The sequence below is a fragment of the Sinocyclocheilus grahami genome, unplaced genomic scaffold (assembly GCF_001515645.1).
Source record: "Sinocyclocheilus grahami isolate Dianchi unplaced genomic scaffold, SAMN03320097.WGS_v1.1 scaffold60.1, whole genome shotgun sequence".
Lineage (NCBI taxonomy): Eukaryota > Metazoa > Chordata > Actinopteri > Cypriniformes > Cyprinidae > Sinocyclocheilus > Sinocyclocheilus grahami.
In genome coordinates, this window is record NW_015505239.1 from 1,598,720 (window position 1) to 1,622,129 (window position 23,410).

A 23,410-nucleotide genomic window follows, 5' to 3' on the forward strand; every position below is an offset into this window, starting at 1 on the left:
CAGCAAGTGCTCTCACGCTCATTTGAAGATGGATAATCTTGAGCTCTGCTGTTAAATTGCATCTGAAATTTAACGGCTGTGGTAGAGGGGGTTTAGGGGTTTGACTTTAAAGACGTTTGTGTTAACGTTGAATATTTATACTGCAAACATACTGGTTATACATACATAAAATCTAAAGTGTAGATGTTCAATTACAATGCAGTAGGTGGGTTAAATATGTGATGAAAATGTGGCTGCGTTCTTACCTGTCGTATTAGCGAAGCATATGTGAAAGGAGGTCGTACTTCAGCATTCATGTAGAACTCTTTGTTCTGGACAATATCTGTTCACAAATACCAGACACAAATATTAAGAACCGAACTAAACCTGGTCACACTTTACATTACATTACATTAAATTATATGCTATTTAAAATTCTAAAGTATTTATACATCATGGCAGTATTTGTTGTACTGATATTCATTTACTTTTTTATTTTTTGTTATTTTTTTTACAAATAATTGAATGACAGTAGTAAAATACAGTAATATAAAATCTAATGAAATCCAACACTGAGAATAATGAGTATTACAAAAACAAAATAAAATAATAAAAAAGAAAGAACACATCCAGACATATTACAGTAATGAGAATTTGTGGGAAAAAATGTGTTTACTTGCAATGAAAATAAAGCAACAAATTCATTATGGTCCTAAAATGAGTGTTTTTTTCTTTAAGCAAAACATACATTTAATATAGCTGTTAAATTCAATATATTTTAATTCATAATTTAAAAAAAGTAATTGAATATATATATATATATATTAGGGTGAAATGTGACCTGCACATATTTTCGTAAGATTTACCCACCGATCCTAATGATTCATGGATTGTATGTTTCAATGAAGCTTCAGAGCAATCTGTCTGTACCTGGAGATATGGGCATGTTGTACTTGTCCGAGTAGCGTCTGCGCATGGGACCGACACTGTGCAGGCTGGTGGGGGTGATAACGGAGTGGGTTTGTGAGAGCGGCGTGAGGGGGGCCGTCGGGGTGGTGGGCGTCTGGGGTAAGCTGAGGGGCGGCGAGGCCTCAGGAGCTGTCTTGGACAGGGTGATGTTAGAAACCAGGTTCAGCTGAAAAGAACAGAAAGAAAACAGGGCACAGCATTGTTAGTCACGGCTGATGCCTGCGGATGCTAATTGTTAACACACCATCCAATCAATCTTTGCACCGCAGAGGAGCACTGGTGGCATGTTGGTTTGTAAATATTTGTAAACACCATGCTTTCGCTTTCCGCGTCCATCATTCTGCAAGCAAATAGCGTACATCCCCCTGGTCGCCTCTTTGTTTGGTCTGCTGGCGTGCTCCCAGAATGCTTTGCTCGCTCTCTTTGCTCTCGGGCGGCAGTAGCAGTCTTGCTGGCTGATGGAATGAGTTTCTCACCGAGCCCTAAGAGGCTCCTAACAAGCCGCACACAGAGAGAGGTCAACCTACACTAATTACAGCCTCAAATTGTATTGTAAGGACCCTAATTAGTGGCTACTTACAGGGGTGATACTACGATTAAACGTCACATCTGAATGACCCTCATCAGCCCGATGGTTTGGTATAAGATGGTTCTTCTGGAGAAATAGTTTCCAGAGAAACACTTTCTTCCTCCCTTATCAAGTGGCACAAGGTGGGGGGCTAGTAATAATGGCTATAAGGTAAACTAATTAACCAGCGGGTTAGTTAAGGTGCAATCTCGCTTCCAGCGGCTACGTTGAGTCGTCAGTGTCACATTTCCTCTTCTATTGGAGTGGAAAATGCGAGCCTGACCCGATGCTCCTGCTATTAATTTGTAGGAGATGAGAAAAAAGCTAATGACCCATATACATATTTCCCCTCACCAAATTGTCCTAATTGCTAATTTGCCAAAGGAGGCCTTGTTACCAAATTAAACATGATTTCGACTGCGGTCTACGATGAGGGAGGCCGTGCGACGAATGCAAGGACAAACAGAGAGGGGCAAAGAAAAAACAACGAGAGGGCACGCAGAGGTAGGTTTTTCGTCATGCGTCACAATCGCCCACAGATTGGGTGAGCAAATTAATGAAATGTCAAGGCTGTCAATTGCTTTGGAGGTATCAGATGTCTAATTTTGCTCTATAATGGCGCCGCTGACAGTGCAACATTCGCGTGAACCAGTTGTAGATCTCGTTTAGTGTTAGCTGTTTTTCTGGCGTCTCTAGTATTGCCTAGAAAAATACACACACACACACACACACACACACACACACACACACAAATGCTGATAAGCAAAAAGCAGTTCCATTTCCGTTTAAACCTGAAGCAAAAACAAAGTGAGATGCACATGGTTGATCTGAGGGTGCTTGTAAAACAGCTCCACGCTTTTCCGTTCTCAAATAGGAGCTACTTTGTTTACTGAACGCTTCCTTATGCAAATGTGCCAATTTGAGTATATCCTTTTCCGCTAAACGACCAGAACAAGAAAAAAAAATTATATAGCCAGATTATAAAGCGGCAATTATCCTGGGCCCAGATTAATGCCCGTGTGATCACAGATTACCGGTTCAGGCCTGATAATTGACTGGGCATCTCAAAGACGCCCCGTTCTTACTGTTGTGTGAAATGAATTCCATAATAATCACATTGGCTGTAATACTTAATCAAAAGCAATTGTTATATATGGGCTTTTTTTTGCCCCCTCTATGTACAGCAAGTGCTCTCACGCTCATTTGAAGATGGATAATCTTGAGCTCTGCTGTTAAATTGCATCTGAAATTTAACGGCTGTGGTAGAGGGGGTTTAGGGGTTTGACTTTAAAGACGTTTGTGTTAACGTTGAATATTTATACTGCAAACATACTGGTTATACATACATAAAATCTAAAGTGTAGATGTTCAATTACAATGCAGTAGGTGGGTTAAATATGTGATGAAAATGTGGCTGCGTTCTTACCTGTCGTATTAGCGAAGCATATGTGAAAGGAGGTCGTACTTCAGCATTCATGTAGAACTCTTTGTTCTGGACAATATCTGTTCACAAATACCAGACACAAATATTAAGAACCGAACTAAACCTGGTCACACTTTACATTACATTACATTAAATTATATGCTATTTAAAATTCTAAAGTATTTATACATCATGGCAGTATTTGTTGTACTGATATTCATTTACTTTTTTATTTTTTGTTATTTTTTTTACAAATAATTGAATGACAGTAGTAAAATACAGTAATATAAAATCTAATGAAATCCAACACTGAGAATAATGAGTATTACAAAAACAAAATAAAATAATAAAAAAGAAAGAACACATCCAGACATATTACAGTAATGAGAATTTGTGGGAAAAAATGTGTTTACTTGCAATGAAAATAAAGCAACAAATTCATTATGGTCCTAAAATGAGTGTTTTTTTCTTTAAGCAAAACATACATTTAATATAGCTGTTAAATTCAATATATTTTAATTCATAATTTAAAAAAAGTAATTGAATATATATATATATATATTAGGGTGAAATGTGACCTGCACATATTTTCGTAAGATTTACCCACCGATCCTAATGATTCATGGATTGTATGTTTCAATGAAGCTTCAGAGCAATCTGTCTGTACCTGGAGATATGGGCATGTTGTACTTGTCCGAGTAGCGTCTGCGCATGGGACCGACACTGTGCAGGCTGGTGGGGGTGATAACGGAGTGGGTTTGTGAGAGCGGCGTGAGGGGGGCCGTCGGGGTGGTGGGCGTCTGGGGTAAGCTGAGGGGCGGCGAGGCCTCAGGAGCTGTCTTGGACAGGGTGATGTTAGAAACCAGGTTCAGCTGAAAAGAACAGAAAGAAAACAGGGCACAGCATTGTTAGTCACGGCTGATGCCTGCGGATGCTAATTGTTAACACACCATCCAATCAATCTTTGCACCGCAGAGGAGCACTGGTGGCATGTTGGTTTGTAAATATTTGTAAACACCATGCTTTCGCTTTCCGCGTCCATCATTCTGCAAGCAAATAGCGTACATCCCCCTGGTCGCCTCTTTGTTTGGTCTGCTGGCGTGCTCCCAGAATGCTTTGCTCGCTCTCTTTGCTCTCGGGCGGCAGTAGCAGTCTTGCTGGCTGATGGAATGAGTTTCTCACCGAGCCCTAAGAGGCTCCTAACAAGCCGCACACAGAGAGAGGTCAACCTACACTAATTACAGCCTCAAATTGTATTGTAAGGACCCTAATTAGTGGCTACTTACAGGGGTGATACTACGATTAAACGTCACATCTGAATGACCCTCATCAGCCCGATGGTTTGGTATAAGATGGTTCTTCTGGAGAAATAGTTTCCAGAGAAACACTTTCTTCCTCCCTTATCAAGTGGCACAAGGTGGGGGGCTAGTAATAATGGCTATAAGGTAAACTAATTAACCAGCGGGTTAGTTAAGGTGCAATCTCGCTTCCAGCGGCTACGTTGAGTCGTCAGTGTCACATTTCCTCTTCTATTGGAGTGGAAAATGCGAGCCTGACCCGATGCTCCTGCTATTAATTTGTAGGAGATGAGAAAAAAGCTAATGACCCATATACATATTTCCCCTCACCAAATTGTCCTAATTGCTAATTTGCCAAAGGAGGCCTTGTTACCAAATTAAACATGATTTCGACTGCGGTCTACGATGAGGGAGGCCGTGCGACGAATGCAAGGACAAACAGAGAGGGGCAAAGAAAAAACAACGAGAGGGCACGCAGAGGTAGGTTTTTCGTCATGCGTCACAATCGCCCACAGATTGGGTGAGCAAATTAATGAAATGTCAAGGCTGTCAATTGCTTTGGAGGTATCAGATGTCTAATTTTGCTCTATAATGGCGCCGCTGACAGTGCAGACGGCGACGAGGCGAGTGAAAACCAACAGACAGTGTTTAACATCTAACCCCCCGTCATGCAGATACGTCGCAGGCCACGCAATTACCACACACCCTATTAACGATCATTACCATACAGATGCTCCATTTGACAGACAGGTACATAATAAAGAAATTTGAGGGCTGACAGAAGCTTCATCCTTGACATGTCATTGTCTTCATGCCTATCTAACCTTTTTTGCGGCTAATTGTTTTCTCTCAGTGTTATAAATTTATATTTTAAAACAGATAGTTCTGGTCCTAGGTGCTGATTTTACTGAATAATGAAGAATTAGAATATAGAGTATTTTTAAATTTTTTCAGTAGTTGTTTGTCATTCACTTTCAACTTTTCATGCTAAAGAAAAATACTTGCAAAAATAGGTGAGCGTAAGACAAGAGACTTGGTTTGGGCCAGAGGTTTTGGATAGTATGGACTTATTCAACCTCTGTGCACACCAGCAAGCTTCGTTATCCATATTCCTCATCCACAAACAGCGAGTAGCCTCTACAATAGCCCAGACAGGCGAGTAATGGCCCTCCTTGTTTTCCTGTACCATTTGGGTGCTCTCCAGTACATCCGCAAAATGAGACTTCAGACGGAAAATAATTAAATGGTAATTGGTGATCTAATTATACTGCCTTTGACTTGCCAAGCTGCCATGGAAAACAGAAGACAAGCTGCTAAAAAAAAGCTTAACAAACAACAACAACAACAAAAAATTTACAGTTTAATTATGGACCATGAAAAGGTCAGATTGCTGATGAGAACGCTTAGTGACACCTTCGTTCGTAAACTCGTGGACGCACATGTGCCCGCACAAACACATAAACAACTGTGGCTTGAGGCGAAATCTCTCTTAAAATGAGCTGTTGATAAATATGAATGTTACTGGGGCAAGATTAATGAGCAGAATATCAGACCGCAAAAACATCTAATTTGTTTATGAGTAAAAACGTGAATTTAAAACTAAACACACATTCCAACATTAGCTAAGTAAATGACCAAATTTGCAAAATAAATGTCAAGGCTTTTAGTAAAACAATGCTGTTGAGTAAAACGTTACCAAATGGAATCTGTAAACACATTTCAACTAAAATTCAGCTAAGGTCTGCGCTACATTTTTTTCGCTAATTATTTCAAAGTCATTGTAAAATTAAATAAAGGCTTCTAATAATAAAGCATACAGTACACAGTACACCTCATCAAAAAGTATTTATTTGTAAGGGTCCTCCTCTCCATTACAAGCTGCTTCCCCTCAGTCCCATGAGGAGAGGTAGCAGGCTAACAACACTATCAGTATCTGAGACCAATTTTCATACACAAGCGTCACCGTGTCAGATACCTCTGTACAAATGCTAATCCAAACAATCAGCGTGTGACAGAGGCAAAGCTCCATTGAATGAACTATTGTCACCCGCCATCCCAGGACACCGTCTCTGGGCTCCTGAGCACCACGGGGCCCCTGAGCAGTAAATAAATGATCCGCGGGCTCAGCAAACTGAAGAGGAGAGAATGTGACCGATCAATGATCAATTTAAATTTTTTTTAATGGTTTGTGAACACTTGTTCTCCATTGATTATAGTAAAAATTTATGAGGGATATGTTTTTAACTTTATGAACAGATCCAACCTAAAACATGTTCCAACAATGTCGGAAATTCTTAAATAGGAATGTGAGAAAAGAGATGCATCCAATCTGAAAAAACACTGCACCAATTCCATATATTTCAGTGTGTAAAGTATGTAAGTATTAGAACTAATGACTAACATTTGCATTTTCCATTTCAAACTTTATATAAATTTTTAATATATTTTTTTCTTTAACAAGAAGAGCGAAAGTGAATGACAAACAACTGTGACCAGCATAACACCAAAGCATGCATAGATGCACACTCTAAAAACCCACCAGAGAAAATTCAGTATATCATCGAAGCACATTTGGCATACTATTTTCAACATACTATCAGTTGGTGTGCAATAAATTTAATCTCATATGCTATTTACAGACAGTATGCAAATTGGGACATGTATGCTGAGATGTCAAGAGTGCTATACTCACTGGCTGTGGGGCGGGTTTGGGCTCTGTAGACTTGACATGAAGATGAGTCATCATTGCTTGAAGACGCTCTTTGTCTTTCGCTAACTTTAATGAGAAAAACAGGAAAAAAGTCATAGAAATTATAATTAAAATGAGAAAAGATTCCGACCTTTTTAACTGCATTTTAGTGTAACATTCTCTCAGTTATCAGTAAACCAAATAACCCATTGGGAAGGACATCTGACAAACATATGATTATTCTTGACATACATGTACTCAAATTGTGACCTTTACACTTGATACAGAGACACAACCCTAAGGGTTTATTAGCCACTGAAAATGAACACACAAGCTCTAGCCTTCAGTCATGGTTACTTCAGCCAAAGTGAATCCACATTAAACATTAGAGGACCTCTCTGACCTCCACACACACTGATCTAGACTGCATTGCCCCCAAAACACTGTAAGCCTAAATAGCATTGGCAGCAATGATCTCTAAGATCTAAGGATTATGATCATTTTGGGGGCAATGCAGGCCAGTTCTGCTCCTCTGAGCTGCTACTACTTCTGAATCTATATGTGTGGCCCTTTCTCTTTGTTTTGGTGCAGTATCGAAGAAAAATGTAAATACTTTATTGACACCATGACATAAAAGACTAATTTTATTTGTACTATCAAGCGTTTGAATAGCGCATAAATGGCTAATGTATGGACAGATGAGCATGCAGATAGAGAATGATCACTGCACTTTGATGCCTGGGGTGAATTTTTCTAGCATGAATAAAGGTGTTGCACACATTAGGAGACGAAAATATTGATCAAAAATATTGAGCTGGATTTGACCTCAACTAGCCTGCATGAGCACCATAGTTCAATGTGTTAACCACTGCACAATAACTCCTGCACTTTCTAATGCTCTCTGCCTGAATCTAAGAGAGTATCCATCTCCCTTCTCCTCCTAAAACCAAAAACTTCCCATTCATTTTCCATACATCCCGATCTCTGTGATACCATGTCACGATTAATGTGTATTAACAAGCAGTACAATACAATAAACAAAATGAGTCAATCAATTCACTGAAATGACTGGTAGCTCACCCACCATTGTTGGTATGCCTGGATTTTTTCACAAAGTGTTTTATTGTGGTGCCAAATAGTTAAAAGTCATAAACGACTTTAAAACCCAGTAAAATTGGAAATGTAATTATCTTGTGGAGTGAGCCCCAGGGCACTCCATATATCTTTGCCTGGCTGTCATGCGAACATAACACATTTTTAATGACTGGTTACTCACAAATGTACAAAATAATTTCATTTTTATCCCTCCCTCCTCTATCTCTGAGCTGCTACTTGAGAGCAAATGAGCGAGAGGGAGAGAGCTAGAGAGAGAGACGAAGCAAACTTTTGAAAAAGCCAGAAAAGGAGATGAACGAGGAGAAATGAGATGTTACCTGCAGTTCCAGCTGTTGAACTACTTGCATCTGTACCCTGCACTGCGCCGTGCTCCTGTCATCCAAGGCATGTTCATTATTCAGATGTCTAGAGAGAGAGAGAGAGAGAGAGAGAGAGAGAGAGAGAGAGCAGTCTACATTTTAGTACCATATTTTCCAGCCATCTATTAAACATTTGATAAAACTTTCATGGTAAAATATTGAATTACATTATCTGCACATTCTGCAGGGCAGTCATTTATTTCTCCATATTGGAAAAGTGAAAATGGCCCGAGATACGCGCATACTAAAATGATAAAAAGTAAATAAAGCCAATGTCCACACATCCACAAATATCAAATTCCCCAAACACAAATGAAGAGTGTTCTAACAAGATCTCTGCATTACCGGAAATAGAAGCGCTCTTTACACGCCTCATGCATAATTCACGAACTGCCCGTTTCCACGCAAACCTACAGAAACCAAGTTGGGCAGACAAGAAAAGCGCCTCGCCAAACTCAGGTGAAAAAACGATATTGTAAATCGGCAGACGTGCGCTCTGCAAACCCTCACAGCTTTTTATTTTCGGTGGCTTCTGCAGTTAATCATGTCATCTAGATTAAGAGAACTCAAATGAAGCCAGGAGGAAAAAGGCAAAGGACAACAAGGAGAAAAGAGATGGAATCTGTCATAAACTTGAATTATGAATATAATTATGCATGATTATTTTATACAGCCAAGACCTTTTTTTTTCTCCCCCACACGTTTATAACTAATCTAAATAAGTAGCTGGCCTCTGCAAAGCGGGCCAAGCTTTCCTTTTTTTTACCTCTCCTTTTTTGTGGTGATTTATATAAAATGGAGGAGATAAGACTCACGAGTGAAGGAAATATGATTGGAGGATTTTTATCAGCCCTCGCATGAATTATGGTTTGAAAATGCTTATGCAGGGGCATTTCATTAATCATTTAATCATAATCCGTGCAGGATGTTTGAACTGATTTCACAAATACCCTTTCATTTCACTACTTCATTATGCCCGCTAATGGATCCAATATATTATATATATCATAAATTATATTGCATCTTCGCTGACCATGTAGGTCACTGTCACCAGGCAGAGGCTGGTGGAATGGAACAGTAGCGTTTTCCACGTGCTCGTCTTCCCACGTTTACTGTCCTCTGCCGCAAATCAAAGTGTCGTGCCCGGACCTGAGCAGGGGCCGAGACAAGGGGAGCCAGAACTGATGTTGATGGCCTAATAAATTCGGCGAGGTGGCGTGACTTGATGGCAGCGGCGCCATTATTAAGAATAAAGACAACATACGAGCATGGCTGAAAATACGTGTGGGGAAAACACACTCGACAACACTCATGACGGAGAGCGATTTTGACTTCGGAAGTGGAGCACTCAACCTTGAAAGGGAAATGATCTAAACGTGCGTCAAAACGGACTCTGTTTTCCTTCAGAATGAGCACATAAATACCACGTGTCTTTTTGACCGTTGACACAGCGTGAACACACCTTTAAAGGCATTCTGAATTGATCGTTTCGTAAATATAACACAAGGATTAGGGACGGCGAGTGTTTTAACATGGCCACGCTAAATCCACACCTTGTTTAAAACTATATTGCGTCTGTTCTGGCTTCCAACATTAATCAACTAAAAACAAGCCGCTTTTGAAGTCAGGGAAGGTTGAAGAGGGATCATGTAAACATTTCAAAACAACCACCCAATTTTCATTTGTGGAGAGATAAAATAGGTACAGGGCGTCTCGCATTTTCAATGAACGCGGCTGGACGTGACATGCTTTGGAATTCGTAGTTCGCGGCACCCCGCGAGCCCCCGCTACCTCTTTTCATCCTTTGTTACAGTGGACGTTTCTCTTTTTTCCCCGTCCTCTCCTCCGTTCCTTCTAATGACATGTAGAGTCACAGTGCATAATTAATAGGAAATGAAATATTCAAATGGCCCTTAATGCAGCCTCTCGGAAGAGTGTCTGGACAAGAGGAGCTCCGGAGAACGGCAGAATTGACGTCGGGAGAGACTATGAGCGCTGGCATGTGTCACTTTCTGGACTTCAGACAAAGGCTGTTTAAAAGCTTTCTGGCAGGATGACAGCCCCTAATGTAAATGGCCACAATAAAACAAGTTAAATAGACATTACTTAAACAGTCAGCATTTTACATATCACTGAAGCTAGCTGTCCTTTAGCCCAGGTTTTAATGATGCTCTGGCGGGCTGACGCCCTGAAAGGTCTTTCTATTATAGGGACGGCTGGACGAACTATTGTTTATTCCCAAACACGCGCAGCTGTTTCAATAGCTAAACATCCGTCTGTTTTTCCTTATCTTCTCACATTACATAAAAGAATTATGCTTATCTACTGATTTTATTTACTCATACTGCTTGTCTTTGATGGGTAAACACACTTTCCAGGATGGGAAATACAACACACGTGTTTGCGAAGGGTAACCGTAAGCAGAAACCAGTTCTAAGACTAATACTGTAGAAACTGTATGCAAATCACAATGTGCAAAGTGAATTTTAGTAAAAGATAAATACCGAAACTCACACACAGGATGTCCTAGTGCTACTAGATGGCAGAACTACTGAGTTTGACCTTTCAAATACCCCAGGTCATGGATGCCCTTGACCTCTTGTAAAAGTGTCCCGACCTGTTCTATAAACCTTCCTGTCCCACTGGAAAAACAGATCGCTTCCTTTATTATTTATTGGAAATGGTATCAACCAGCATGACTAGGTATGAGATGTTTTCCTTTGAAGACATAATAAATATCCGTATGGTTTAAAACAACACCTCCACACGTCATCGGTTGTTGCCTTTGGCTCGGCCTGCGAAGATCCATGTGACGTTAGCGCGCATCTCTCACCGTTCCTTGCCACGTCGCCCCAGGCGCCCGTCTTTAGCTACCCAGAAAACTCTTATCATCCAGCTAATTTACTCCCTGATTTCTGTTTATGGTTCTTCGGGCCCGTCGGGTGGAGGATGTACATGTGGGAATGTTTAGCGCATGGATGGTTAACACCTTCAGCCTGCCAGCTGAACTCTCACCCAGCCTGGCTTTTTCCAAAAGCGGCTTTGTAGAGAGTCTCCAAATGTTTTCTCAACATGTTCCAAGCAGTTTAGGGCAGACAAGAAAAGTAAACAAGATGTTGCCATGATAAAAACACTTGTGTAAACATTGCGGAGTGTACTTAAAGAAAGCACTTCTCTCTCGCTCTCGAGCTCGTTTTCAGCACTGAAATGCTAATTTCTCTTATTTCAATAAGCAAATGATGAATCATGGTTTTGGCCAATAGAAAAAAGGCAACGATGTGAACCGCAATCCAAAAACATACTGTAACAGATCCGCAGTTTAGAAACTTCAGGGCAGCAAATGTTCTTTCTAAGCTCTCGGCGGACAGAGCGAATGCACTTCTTTACATTTTTCTCCACAGGTAAACAGATTGGAGACAGATAATGTTATTATCTACAAAAGTGTTTACACAGCCTGGACTGGTTTTAAAAATGGCTTCAAATAAACTGGCAAGAGAAGCCCATGAGCTACGACCCTGAGGTGAAAAAACACACACACACACACACACACACACACACACACACACACACACACACACACACACACACACACACACACACACACACACACACACACCTGAAAAACTGTTCGGAGTGCAGCTGTGGTTTTCTCCTTTTTGGTCTCGGCTTGTGGGTCTTTGAGTCGGGCTTGTTTTAGTTTGAACTCGGGATAATGGAACAGTTTCATATCTTGTTTAGAGTGGGACTAATCCAGCCTGACACACACTCACTGATCTGCTGCCACACGGCACATGTTTTCATCATCTCATCACAAACACACACATCGTGGAGATTAAGTGAGACCAGGTCTTCTTCGGAGCAGGGATCAGGATGAACGCGGTGTAAACCGTGTACCTTTAGCCTGATCTTGGGTTTAGGTGTTATTTAGGGAGTGTGGAGCTGTGTGTTGGCCAGAATAGACTGGATTTTAACAGCATGGACGGGTCAAGCTTGATTCAGTTGAGTCGATACATAGTGGGAAGGTAAACAGGCACTGGTTCCAGATAAAACCAATGCAACAGTCAGAGTGCACATGCTTTAAAACCAGTGTGGTGCTTGTCTAGGTGATGGAGATTGAATTTGGTCTGCTACAGATCTCCACTATATGTCACATAAAAAAAACTCAGACTCAGATGTTTCTAAAAGCAAGGACAGACTCAGACAGAAAGAGGGAAAGAACTAGAAGATCTCTTCTTCTTGTCTGTAAAAAGGCAGACAAGGGCAAACCCGCTGTACTCTCAGAATGTGGGCCACCATAGATAAACATCCCCACGTGTTTGTTTTGGGACAAAGTGTCAGTAATCACCAAGGGGACTGCAGTTATCGCAGGCAGCACAGAACCCTGAGGGAAACCACACCACAGAGAGCAGGCAAAGAGCAGCACACCACACACCAACGTCAAGAACCCAGCCCACACAGAGAGAGGGAAAAAAAGACCAGGACAGGGAATGAAAAAATACTGTAATGTAATGTTAGTGACACATTTAGTAAGAAATGTGCACAGGATTTCTTTTGGAATTTTATTTGGACCGAATGCAAATTTTCTCATAGGATTCCAACATAACACACAAAAAAGATTCTAATTTGAAATTAAAAGATTAGGATCCTTAATAACACATAGTTTGATCCCATTAGGATCCTTAATAACACATAGTTCTTAAGAATCCCAATGGGATCAAATAGGAATCCTTTAAGAATCAAATAATATCCCACTGGATATTCCAAAATTCCTACAGGGTGTTTTGATTTGTATTGGTTCTTAGTCCCAACTGGGAATTTGCTGGTTATCTTAATAGTCTAGCAGGGGAACTGTATGTTTTAATTTTAGTTAGTTTTAGTCCTATATGAGAAAAAAATTAAATTAGCATCATTTGAATTTGGTTCCAAATTACACAACTCCATATCCAATTCCAAAAGAGTATTTCAAAAAGGAAATCTGTAAACATTCTTTTATTTATTTTTTATTCCAGGTGTGGGTGAGATTCTTACTTCAGGAACGACTGAAAGTCTTCAAACACAGCTTCACATCCTGGCCATTTGCAGACGCCGTGACCGTAGAGAGGGTGACTATGAGGAGAATGATCATCCAACGTTGATCTATAAGAAGAAAAGACAGATTAGTGTGATATCAAGGCTGCAAATATTTGATACACAACATATTCACGCATCACTGGACTTTTATGAAAGAGGCTACAGAGTAATTAATCTCTATAATACTGCTTGATGTAATATTAATGGCTTATCCACTAAAATATGACAACTAATAAAGAAACCTTCCCCTTCAGCACAAAAAACCATTGCAGCGTGTTGTTTTATTGACACAGCACTGACTCTCACATGACCACTGACTTCTACAGGAAGTGTGTGATCAGTGCAACCATGTGATCTCTGCTTTCAGCATAGTTGGAGTTGTCAGCCTATCACAGCGCATGAGCTGCCCGGTGCTGGCCAATCAATAGCCAATTATGGGTCTCCTCTGATGCGCACAGAGGAATGCTTTGATCAGGGCAGCACGAGGCTCGGAGAGACAGCACGTCCTTTAGCCCTGACCACTGAACCGTGGCCCCTGCCATCCACCTGGAGCAACAAGTGTTTCCCACAACAGGAAGCTCCCAAATCCATCTGGCCTGCTCCCTCCAAGCGCAAACAGTAAACACACCCCACCTGTTATCAATTTATCCGCTTGCACAGGGTCTTCAACAGCTCAGTGCAGCATGCTTTCATATGAACTACACCACAAGCACAATACAGCTTAGCAGTGAAGATCCACCTACTTTTTTTTTTCTTAATTTCAACAGTGTGGTTTTATCCGCAGAAAGGAATGTACTGGCATTTTTTACATTTAAAATCTAGCTGAATGAATGCGACACAAAGGTTAAGCCTATTCAAATGGCAAACTCTCGATAGCTTCAAATATCAGAATTTAAAAACACAAGAAAAATACATTACATTTATGAAATAATATAATATTTATCAACAAACACAAATTAAATACATGCCTAAAAATAGAAAACAATTATTAAAAGTTTTATTAGACACCTTTAACAAAAAAGGCGTAAAATTGTAATTTTGTATCAATGCAAGATTGAAATAAACAGAAATAATTGATTTTGTCAGTGTAGGACAAAACATGCCAATTTCAAGACAATAATCTTGAAAAAAACTAGGAAGAAAATTAAAAACAAACATATGCATGAACATATTAAGGCAACTGTTTTCATTTTTAATAAAACATCATATGTTGAATCTATTTCCTTTTTAAGCAAGAAACATGCCATGCCACGTCTTGTTTTAATTCCAATATGACATTGGCTAAAGCTATATAAATAAGAGTAGAGTTGTGAAAAGCTTAAAGGCTTGCGATTCAGGAAACAAAGCTCATTTTGAACAATGGATGACTAAACGGTTTTAAACGACAACTCAGAGGAAGACTGACAGACACCAGGGGTTTTCTTTCTACACTGACCTCATTCATTCCGTACAAAAAACAACAAATACAAAGAGTCAAAAGCTTGTTCGTGACTTCTACAGTTCTTTATTTGAACTATAGTATTTAAACTTAAATTGTCGTTTAACAATCAAAGGTGCCATCTGCTTTGCATTCAAGGTTAAAAGTAAAAAGGGGCAATAAATAAATAATTAAAAAAGTCCCAGTGCATCAAAAACACCACCACATGTGCATTTATATCCTTCATCGGCTCTTACAGCAATAGCCTAAATGCTTTCCTGTGAGGCAGCGTGGCTCTGTCCTATCATCTTTCATTACATTATGGTTTAGGATCGTATTATCACGCACCGAGCACCTAAGTATCATCGTTGCCGACCTAACGAAGAAGAGAGAGGTCTGACATCTGGAGAGCTCAGACAGGAACTGAGCACTTTGTCACAACACTATTACTCTGGCTCACGTCTTCCTGTGGGGAGAAAACATCAAAGACACACTCCTTCTCTAAGTCTACTGGCAAATCCCCAGACCCCCGACTCAATCCTCTACAGTATGCCCAACCAAACGTCCCCTCCCAACCCCCCCAAAATGTTTTAATTATCATTTGCAGAGTTGAAGATCAATTAAAAGCGAGGTTAAGGGGCTCGTTTAGGGGGGCAAATCTGATTATTTATCTCTTTAAAACAAATTGTCTGGGTTTAATTCCCCCGAGTGTAGCATTCCTAAAGGATTCTGGGAGAAGAATGAAGTGGGGCGACTCAAACAGGGTGACACTCTTTCCCTTCCAATTAAGAGAACTGAAAACTGCCGAAATGGAAGTCATCTTTATATTTTTTAAACCCATCCAGACGCTGAAAAAAAAGAAAAAAAAAGAAAAGAAAAGAAAAGAAAAGTAAAGTCAAATAAAATCAAATCAAATAAAATTAGGTATGGGCCTGTTGGGCTTTGGTCAGATAGCAGACACCTCATTTCCAATCACCTCAGAAAGGTTCATGAGTGCTTTTTGTCCCTTATCTGAGCACCGTTGGGTCGGGTGGACTGACACGTCGAAGGCTTTTATCATATTTGGGTGTGCATGAGGTGGTTGTCTCTGTACAGGCACCAGTGGGAGCCGATGGAGGTTGCTAAAAGCAGGGGAGCATCGCGTCTAAACATGTACGAAGTGATTGAGTTTCTCTCTCCTTCCTTTAAGACGGAAGTGAAAAGACAGTGAATGATGCTGCTGGATGCACTTAAGGTTTTAGTTGCAGGCGTCGCAGCGACTGGCCAGATTTTATATGACACATGAAACGGCCTGCGCGGTGCTTAAGACCCTGGCGGTAAACCAATCTGAGAGAGCTAGGGCAGAGCAAGTCCATCAGTGCACAGCCGCCCGCCTGTTTCACGACAAGAGGGACTTGGGAAAACCACATCAATTAAAAGTTCATTAACGTTTGTGTGTAAGGGATAAGTCCACATTTCATTTCTTCCACTCATAAACTTGGATTCCACGAAACGGAGCTCCTGCAGATAAAAAATGGTAGAAATAAGTGTTACGTTTCTTGGAGGCCCCGTAGGGTGTAGTGATGGAGCACGTGTTTGCTAATAAAACTACACGGATATTAATGCTACACAGAAAATCATCAAAGCGCTAAGTTATTAGCACTGTCTCTCTAATGTGCTTTTGCATTCGAACAGTAATGATTTGGATGCATTTCTAGCACTAATTCGTCAGCTAACGGATTGAAGAGAGGGGTGATCACCTGCTCCCTTTTTCTGACAGATCTGAGATACTCAGTCTACAAAACGCCTTCTTCATGGCATGGGTGCTAAACTACTGTTGACATCTTCTTTAATCTCTGACACAGAGCGAGAGGCAGGGAGTGGAGCAGTGAGTCTTCCAACATGTCTTTTTGAGTGTTTCAAGCCTGCTATGGCACAAAAGAGTTGTGGTGTTGTGATAGAGTACTGGTGGTTGTTTATGCACTTTGAGGAAACGAGATGAGAGACTGCTACTTCCAGGGGAGAGGGAGAAAAAGAACTAGAGAAATAGAATAAGTTAGCAGTGAGCTGCTTACCTAGACAGCATAATTGGGTGATTATTCAATTAGGGGAACTTTTCTGTTCTCGAGAATGATTTCAAAGCAAAAGCAAACAATCATTCTAGTTTTAAAGAGTAGAACCTTTTACTCTTGAATTACATATTTTCCCATCTTCCCCCCGAGTTTCTTTTTATCTGAAAAAAATCAAAAGTGCTTCTAAATGAAAAATCACACAACTATGCAGCAATTAAGGGAATGTTATACTGTATGCATAATTCTTCGCAGCGTGCACTGCAAAATGCTAACGTCAAAACTAGCAATCAATGGTGAGTCAAGCCTCTTATGGCCTGTTTGTGTGGCACAAACGAAAGAAAGAAAGACAGTGCCTATTAGCCCCACAGCATCAGTGACATCATGGCTAGTTTAAATAACCCTTGAAATGTTGAGCAAAACTGTCGTGAACTCCATACTGCTCTTCACTGGTAGAAAAAAGCAGCTACACATGTACGTGAACTCTCCCTTTACCTTCAGCTAGGGCTTGTTTTGCAGCACTAAATCTGTTTTCATTCGCATTGCTTTCATAATAAAATGTTGGTTTTGGCCAAATCTGAGTCAGATGTGAAGAGAGAGAGAGACAAATAAATGAGCTCACAGTGCCTGGAGGCTTCTCACCGGCGGTTCAAAGATCAGGCCTGAACACATGAAAACAAGCAAATGTGTTATAAACTAAATTAATCTCTTCCTTAAAGACAGAGCGATGCAATGCTTCCTCCAAATTAATCTTTATGTGTCAGAGCTTTAAAGAGGCTTTACAGTATTTAGCAAGCTGTGCTGTGTTGTGCAACTGGTACATATAACTGTACTGAATCACCTGCTCTGTATGTACATTCTGTTGCACAAAATGCATTCATTGAGAATTGTTCTGATGACGAATCTATCTCTCAATTTTGTTTAGGATATCATAAAAAATTGAAAAAAAACAAACAAAAAAAACTTCACATTCCTGCCTCCATAAATAAATAAATGAAATTAATTATTAGAAAAATAAAATGCATATAATTTGGAGCATAATTCCACTAAAATAGGCCTGTGGCCATAATAATTAAAAACTAAAGAAGAGATTTTATTTTCATTACAGTAATCTAACCGTTCTAACAGTGCCATTCTCCCAGGTGTTTAACTGGAAATCCCTGATGAACAGGACTAAGCAGACAGGCCTGGTCCTTAACGAAAATGCCAAGGTACTTGCGATAAATTAATATTCATATGCAGGAAATGCCCTGTGGGTACCTGTCAATCAGTTTGGCTTCCCTTGAAGGGATTTCCACCTTCAACAGGGGCAATGATGCCTCAATGATGCTAAGAACTTGAAACATCTGAATAAAAATGATCTCACACGTGTCTCCTCTAGATTTCAGCCGTGTTTCAAACTGTGCTCAGATTTTTCAGTCAGCGACCAACAGTGAAGTGGAACTTTTCTCCAGCAATAGCTCAATGTCTGAGCAGTCTTACCCCTCTCTCTTGAGCGAGTGGCTGATGTACTGGCCGTTGGTGGATCCATGCTGGTTGTGGTTTTTGGGGGGAACAGGGGAAGGGGACGACAGGTCCAGACCCCGGTGACCGTTATTGTGCGCGCTGTTCTCCTCCTTCACATGGCTGTTTGTCACCTCCTTCCACAGCTGCTGCAGTTCAGCTGGAATCATGCCTGCCACAAACAAATTGGATAATTAAATCAATTAACAGCTAATCTGGTTCTACTCATGGCATAATTAAATAAAAAACAAGGGCTCAGTAAACAAAAGGGGGGCATTAATTATTCCACTACAGGCTGATACGAGGCGCCTGCCCTCTCACTCTGCCATTCTCTCTCTCTCGCTCGCTCTTTTTCCCCTACGTGCTACGCAAAGCGTGTTTGTGTACAAAAATTCCCTGGTATTCACGCACATTTCATGCTTGAAGTAAATAATTAACATACAGACAAGGCATGAAATCTGAATAATCACCATTATTCCTCTGACAAGGAAGTCAGCCAGCTCTTTCTCACAAACACACAAAACAAGACCACAAAAACATCCATCTCTGTGAGCGAGAGAGAGGGAGAAAGTGAAAGAACGTACAAGCCCCCAGGGTAATACTCTCGAAAGCATGTTAATGTGCAAAATGCTTAAAGTTTTGCACCGCCTCCAATTGACACAGATGACTTAAACCTCATTTAACAAGTCAAGCACACTGCGGCTCATATGTCCTTTGAAAAAAGAGAGAAGATAAGTGGGAAGAAAAATTGCTTGAAGACAAGATGTTGCCTCAATTCTGTGACAGACGCACAAACACTTACATGCACACCCACATACGCAAAGTGTTTCATGTAGCTGACTCTACAACTCTACAAGCGCTACCAGGATGAGAACTAGAAAGAAAGGGCTAACAATGAAATTAGCCATTGAGCGGCCACTATATTTAGAAGTGTTTAAATATTATGACATGATGCTGAATTTAACACTTTGGGATCAGTATGAATTTTTTAAAAATGTTTTTGAAGGAAGTCTCTTAGGCTCACCAGGGCTGCATTTATTTGATCCCACAAAAACTAACTATAAAATTGTGATATTGGGAAAACTGTTACAATTAAATCAGGACTTTTCTATTTTAATATATTTTAAATTGTAATTTATTCCTGCAATGGCAAAGCTGAATTTTCAGCATCATTGTTCCAGTCTTCAGTGTCACATGATTCTTCAGAAATCATTCTAATATGCTGATTTGGTGCTCAAGAAACATGCTGAAAACAGTTGTGCTGCTTAATATTTTTGTGGAAAGCATGATATTTTTTTTCAGGATTCTTTGATGACTTCAAAGTTCAAAACAACAGAACATATTTGAAACAGAAATCTTTTGCAACATTCCAAATGTCTTGACTGTCACTTTTGATCAATTAAATGTGCCCTAGCTGAATAAGCGTACTTTTTTTTTTAAAAGTGACCTCAAACTTTTGAACAGTACTGTATAATATAAAAACTTATACAAACATACATGCATTTAGACAAATCTAAAAAAGATGACTGTTGCCTTCAGCAATAGGGATTAAGAATGGAACTCTGAATGGAACACACCCACTGTGTGACTTTATAAAGTTCTTTATATGTTCTGTGAAATTAAATGGGAAAGGGCTGTTTTGGGCAGTGGGGGATCAATCGCTTAACATCACAATTAAATCGATTTTCAAAATGAGCGAAAGCAAATGGGGAGCAATTTTTGTCTTGGTTATCTTCATTCGTCTCCTTGTTTTCCCTCAACCCCCCCTCCCCTCGCATTCTCTCTCCTTCATAATAATTCTCTTTACAGATACCAGAAGTGGCCTCTTTCATGCGCTCCGGCGTAATACATTTGTGCAAGAATCGCTTAGTCTTAATTCATTCCTGTTGTGGCAAAATAACGGCGAGGTGAAGATCTCAATACGATCAGCAGAAAATATTTTTAATTTGATAAGCTACTAAAGATTTTAATTATGCCAGTAATGGAGAACAGTAAGCTAATGAGGCGGCTAAGACTCCAGAGAGAGAGACAAAGAGACAGAGCGAGAGAGACTAAAAACTGTGAAATGAGTCTGGTAGGACTGCCATAAATTCACACGAGATCGTTTGCATATAAAAGAGCCAGCGGAAATTATTGCAGGACGAATCAATAACCTTCCCACGTGCCACGTGGCATCTTTCGCTTCCTTGGGCTTTTTTTATGCCGTCTTGCAGCGTTTTAACGTCCTCGTGAAACTCTGATGGCGGTGTCTGAAGATATCGACTCGCTTTTTGTCTTTGCTGTTGTCATTGCGAGGGAGGGAAAACTTGTCCGTGTGGATTCAAGAAGGTCATGGCGCTGGTGATTGTTTTTGGGTTTGGACATAGAGGGGAACAATCATTTTCCCCCCACTTGGAGCGCAGTGACAGTGTGCGATGTATTTTTAGCCGACGTGCTTGACAGGGCGGCCCACTCTCCCTCAATTACCCACAAGTCCAGGTGACCCCGACACCACTGTTTACTGAAACGAATCCAAGCCGGAAAGAGGAGGGGGAGCTGATGAGAGGGCTAACGGAGCGGGACTAAGCTGTCTTGTTGTGTCTGACACCCCCCATAAACCTTTTTCCTCTGCAGGTCTGTATCTCACTCTATGTCTTGGTTTCCATCCCCCGTCTCTCTTTCCCACAGATGTATCTCTCAAAATCGTCTGCATATATCTTTGCATGACCTCTCAACCGATCTGGCAAATGTCACGGCATTATCATTTAGTAGCGGATGATGGATGTGACGTTTCACAGATAACACACGGCATTAAAACAGTTCTTTGTCCTTAAATCCGTCTTGCAAACTCCAGATCGCTTTAACAGCCCTAAAGTCATTTTTCAGCCGCGCACCTCCTCTCATTAAAAGCCAAAGATACACACTTGCGCTTTTAAAAAATGGATGTCATTGAGACGTTTGACTGATCGCCGGCGAAGCAACTCAATTTTTACCGCAGCAGGTAGCGGTGACACCCAGACAGGGGCCCCGAACTCTCGCTTCAACCTTTTCCTGTCCTTGTACCCTGGTACCCTGGTGACCGTGTTCGAGCAAGCGGAAAGTTGATTTAAGGTTCACAACCACATTAGTTGTGACCCATCAGCAGCCCGATAAAAAAAATGCCGTCGCGTGCTGGGGCCACGGAAAGCGGCGGCTGCTTGTTTCTCAACGAGACCGCCGCCACGCCACTGGGGGCAAACTGACACTACTATTAGTTTATTGTTCTGTGAGGCAGATATCTTCTCTCCCTCCTGTTAAAGGGGCTATGATCACTGGGGCCTTTGATATGCAGCCCTAAGGCCTAAAATATGTTCCTCCCTAATGCTACAGAAGCTATTAAACAGTGCCGCACTGTCAGCCGATCAATCACTGCCAGCGAGGCCGGACGAGGGGCCGGAGTCCCCTGATGGGTCCGCACGCACATCACCCTTAATGCCTGGTCACATTCACTGCTTTCATATTAGTTGCAAATTTGTCTTGTCGGTGTCCTGTGGCCCTTGACTGGACAACTTAACTAATGTGTGGCTAGGGATGCGAATGAACTCCAGAACTAGAGGGATTCACAACGTGTGTGTAGGAGTGCACAGATTTAGATGAGAGCGGACTAATAGTGTGGAAGATGAGGGACAAACACACATCTGGCAGCAACGTCAAAGCAGACGACTAGGCCTCTTCTGCTTAATTCAATTCTGTTAACATTGTAAAATTGTAAAAAAGTGAAAAATTTTAAAATGTAATTCTTATAAAATTATTAAAAATCGTTCAACAAGTCAATAAAAAGACTAAAAAAGCCAAAAAATAAGCTTTCTTGTTCCAACTATCACAGGATCCAGAGTGTCTCCTGTATTGCATTCACACTCAGAATTACTATTTAGGGGATTCACTCCATATTCAAATATGGTTGTTACTCCCAAAAAATGTGTTTGTGTAAAAATTGTGTACTCCTAATGCATTGTGTACGTGGCACAAGAGAAATGGTTTAACTCTACCAAATACAACTCCTCTGTCTGCATTTCTTGAATATTCATCTGTTCTGTTTGTTTTCTCACTCTATAACTCAAACTGCTAAATCCACCATTTTTTTTCTTACTGGACCCAGTTTATGATTTTTATCTCCTCCAACACATTGTTATAATTCATACCAGACTTCAGCTGACCCTCTCCAAAACATTAAGTCAAAAAGTCCAAAAAGTGATCCAACCTCGAATACAACGGACTAAAACACATTGTTTTGATTGAAGTCTCAGATGTCTGCGTCGTGCCAGAATGCTAGCTTGCATACTTGTAAACAGTCTTTAAAAGCTAGTTTAGTGCCTGGACACTAAATGTAAAGCTGTGATGTAAATAGATTTGATTCAAACATCAAAGACAGAGGGTCTAATAAATAAGCCAATTTCAGCCCATGTCACTGGCCGAGTAATCTTCCTTAGTAGCTTGCCCAAGCGCATAATCGCCACGCACACATAAGGAGGTAACATAAGTTATCGCACCAATGCTAACTATTTAGCTAACTACTGAATATTGTAGATTACATCTTGCGAATGGAAAACTGGGCTGCTGGAGCATGAAAGAATGCAGTGGAGTGTGAAAGAAAAAAAGGTCATCAATAACTTTTAACAGTGAAGCAGAAAATATGCAGGACACACACAAACACACACACACACACACACACACAGAAACAAGTGCTTTAATCAGGGTATGAAATTACCCCCATGCAAGCCAAATTTGGACCCAATTTTACCAGCCACTGTAAGGGATCGATTGCTTTGTTCCGAAGCAGGGATTAAAATTATTACAATGTTGCTTTTTATTATTGGTGCGGTTCGCTTTCACACGGCAAAGTTTCTAAACGGACCAAATTTGTTAATACAAGTCACGCGCGAGTAAACTGTTGTCTCATTGGACAAAGTTCCACGGTTTATTTTCCGGGATTCCACTCAGCTGTCACGGCTG

At 40.6% G+C, this 23,410-nt stretch overlaps 1 protein-coding gene across 1 annotated transcript in view; it reads right to left on the reverse strand.

Annotated features, from left to right (window-relative positions):
• LOC107584474 (forkhead box protein P1-B) overlaps nucleotides 1–23,410 on the reverse strand; it is a 166,138-nt gene that overhangs the window by 12,548 nt on the left and 130,180 nt on the right. Inside the window, exons 11-16 of the mRNA XM_016271111.1 lie at nucleotides 18,419–18,611; nucleotides 13,430–13,537; nucleotides 8,360–8,447; nucleotides 6,930–7,013; nucleotides 3,607–3,811; nucleotides 2,943–3,019 (exon numbers count right to left, since the gene is read on the reverse strand). Coding sequence (XP_016126597.1) covers nucleotides 2,943–3,019; nucleotides 3,607–3,811; nucleotides 6,930–7,013; nucleotides 8,360–8,447; nucleotides 13,430–13,537; nucleotides 18,419–18,611 — 755 coding nt within the window. The remainder of the gene's footprint in view (nucleotides 1–2,942; nucleotides 3,020–3,606; nucleotides 3,812–6,929; nucleotides 7,014–8,359; nucleotides 8,448–13,429; nucleotides 13,538–18,418; nucleotides 18,612–23,410) is intronic.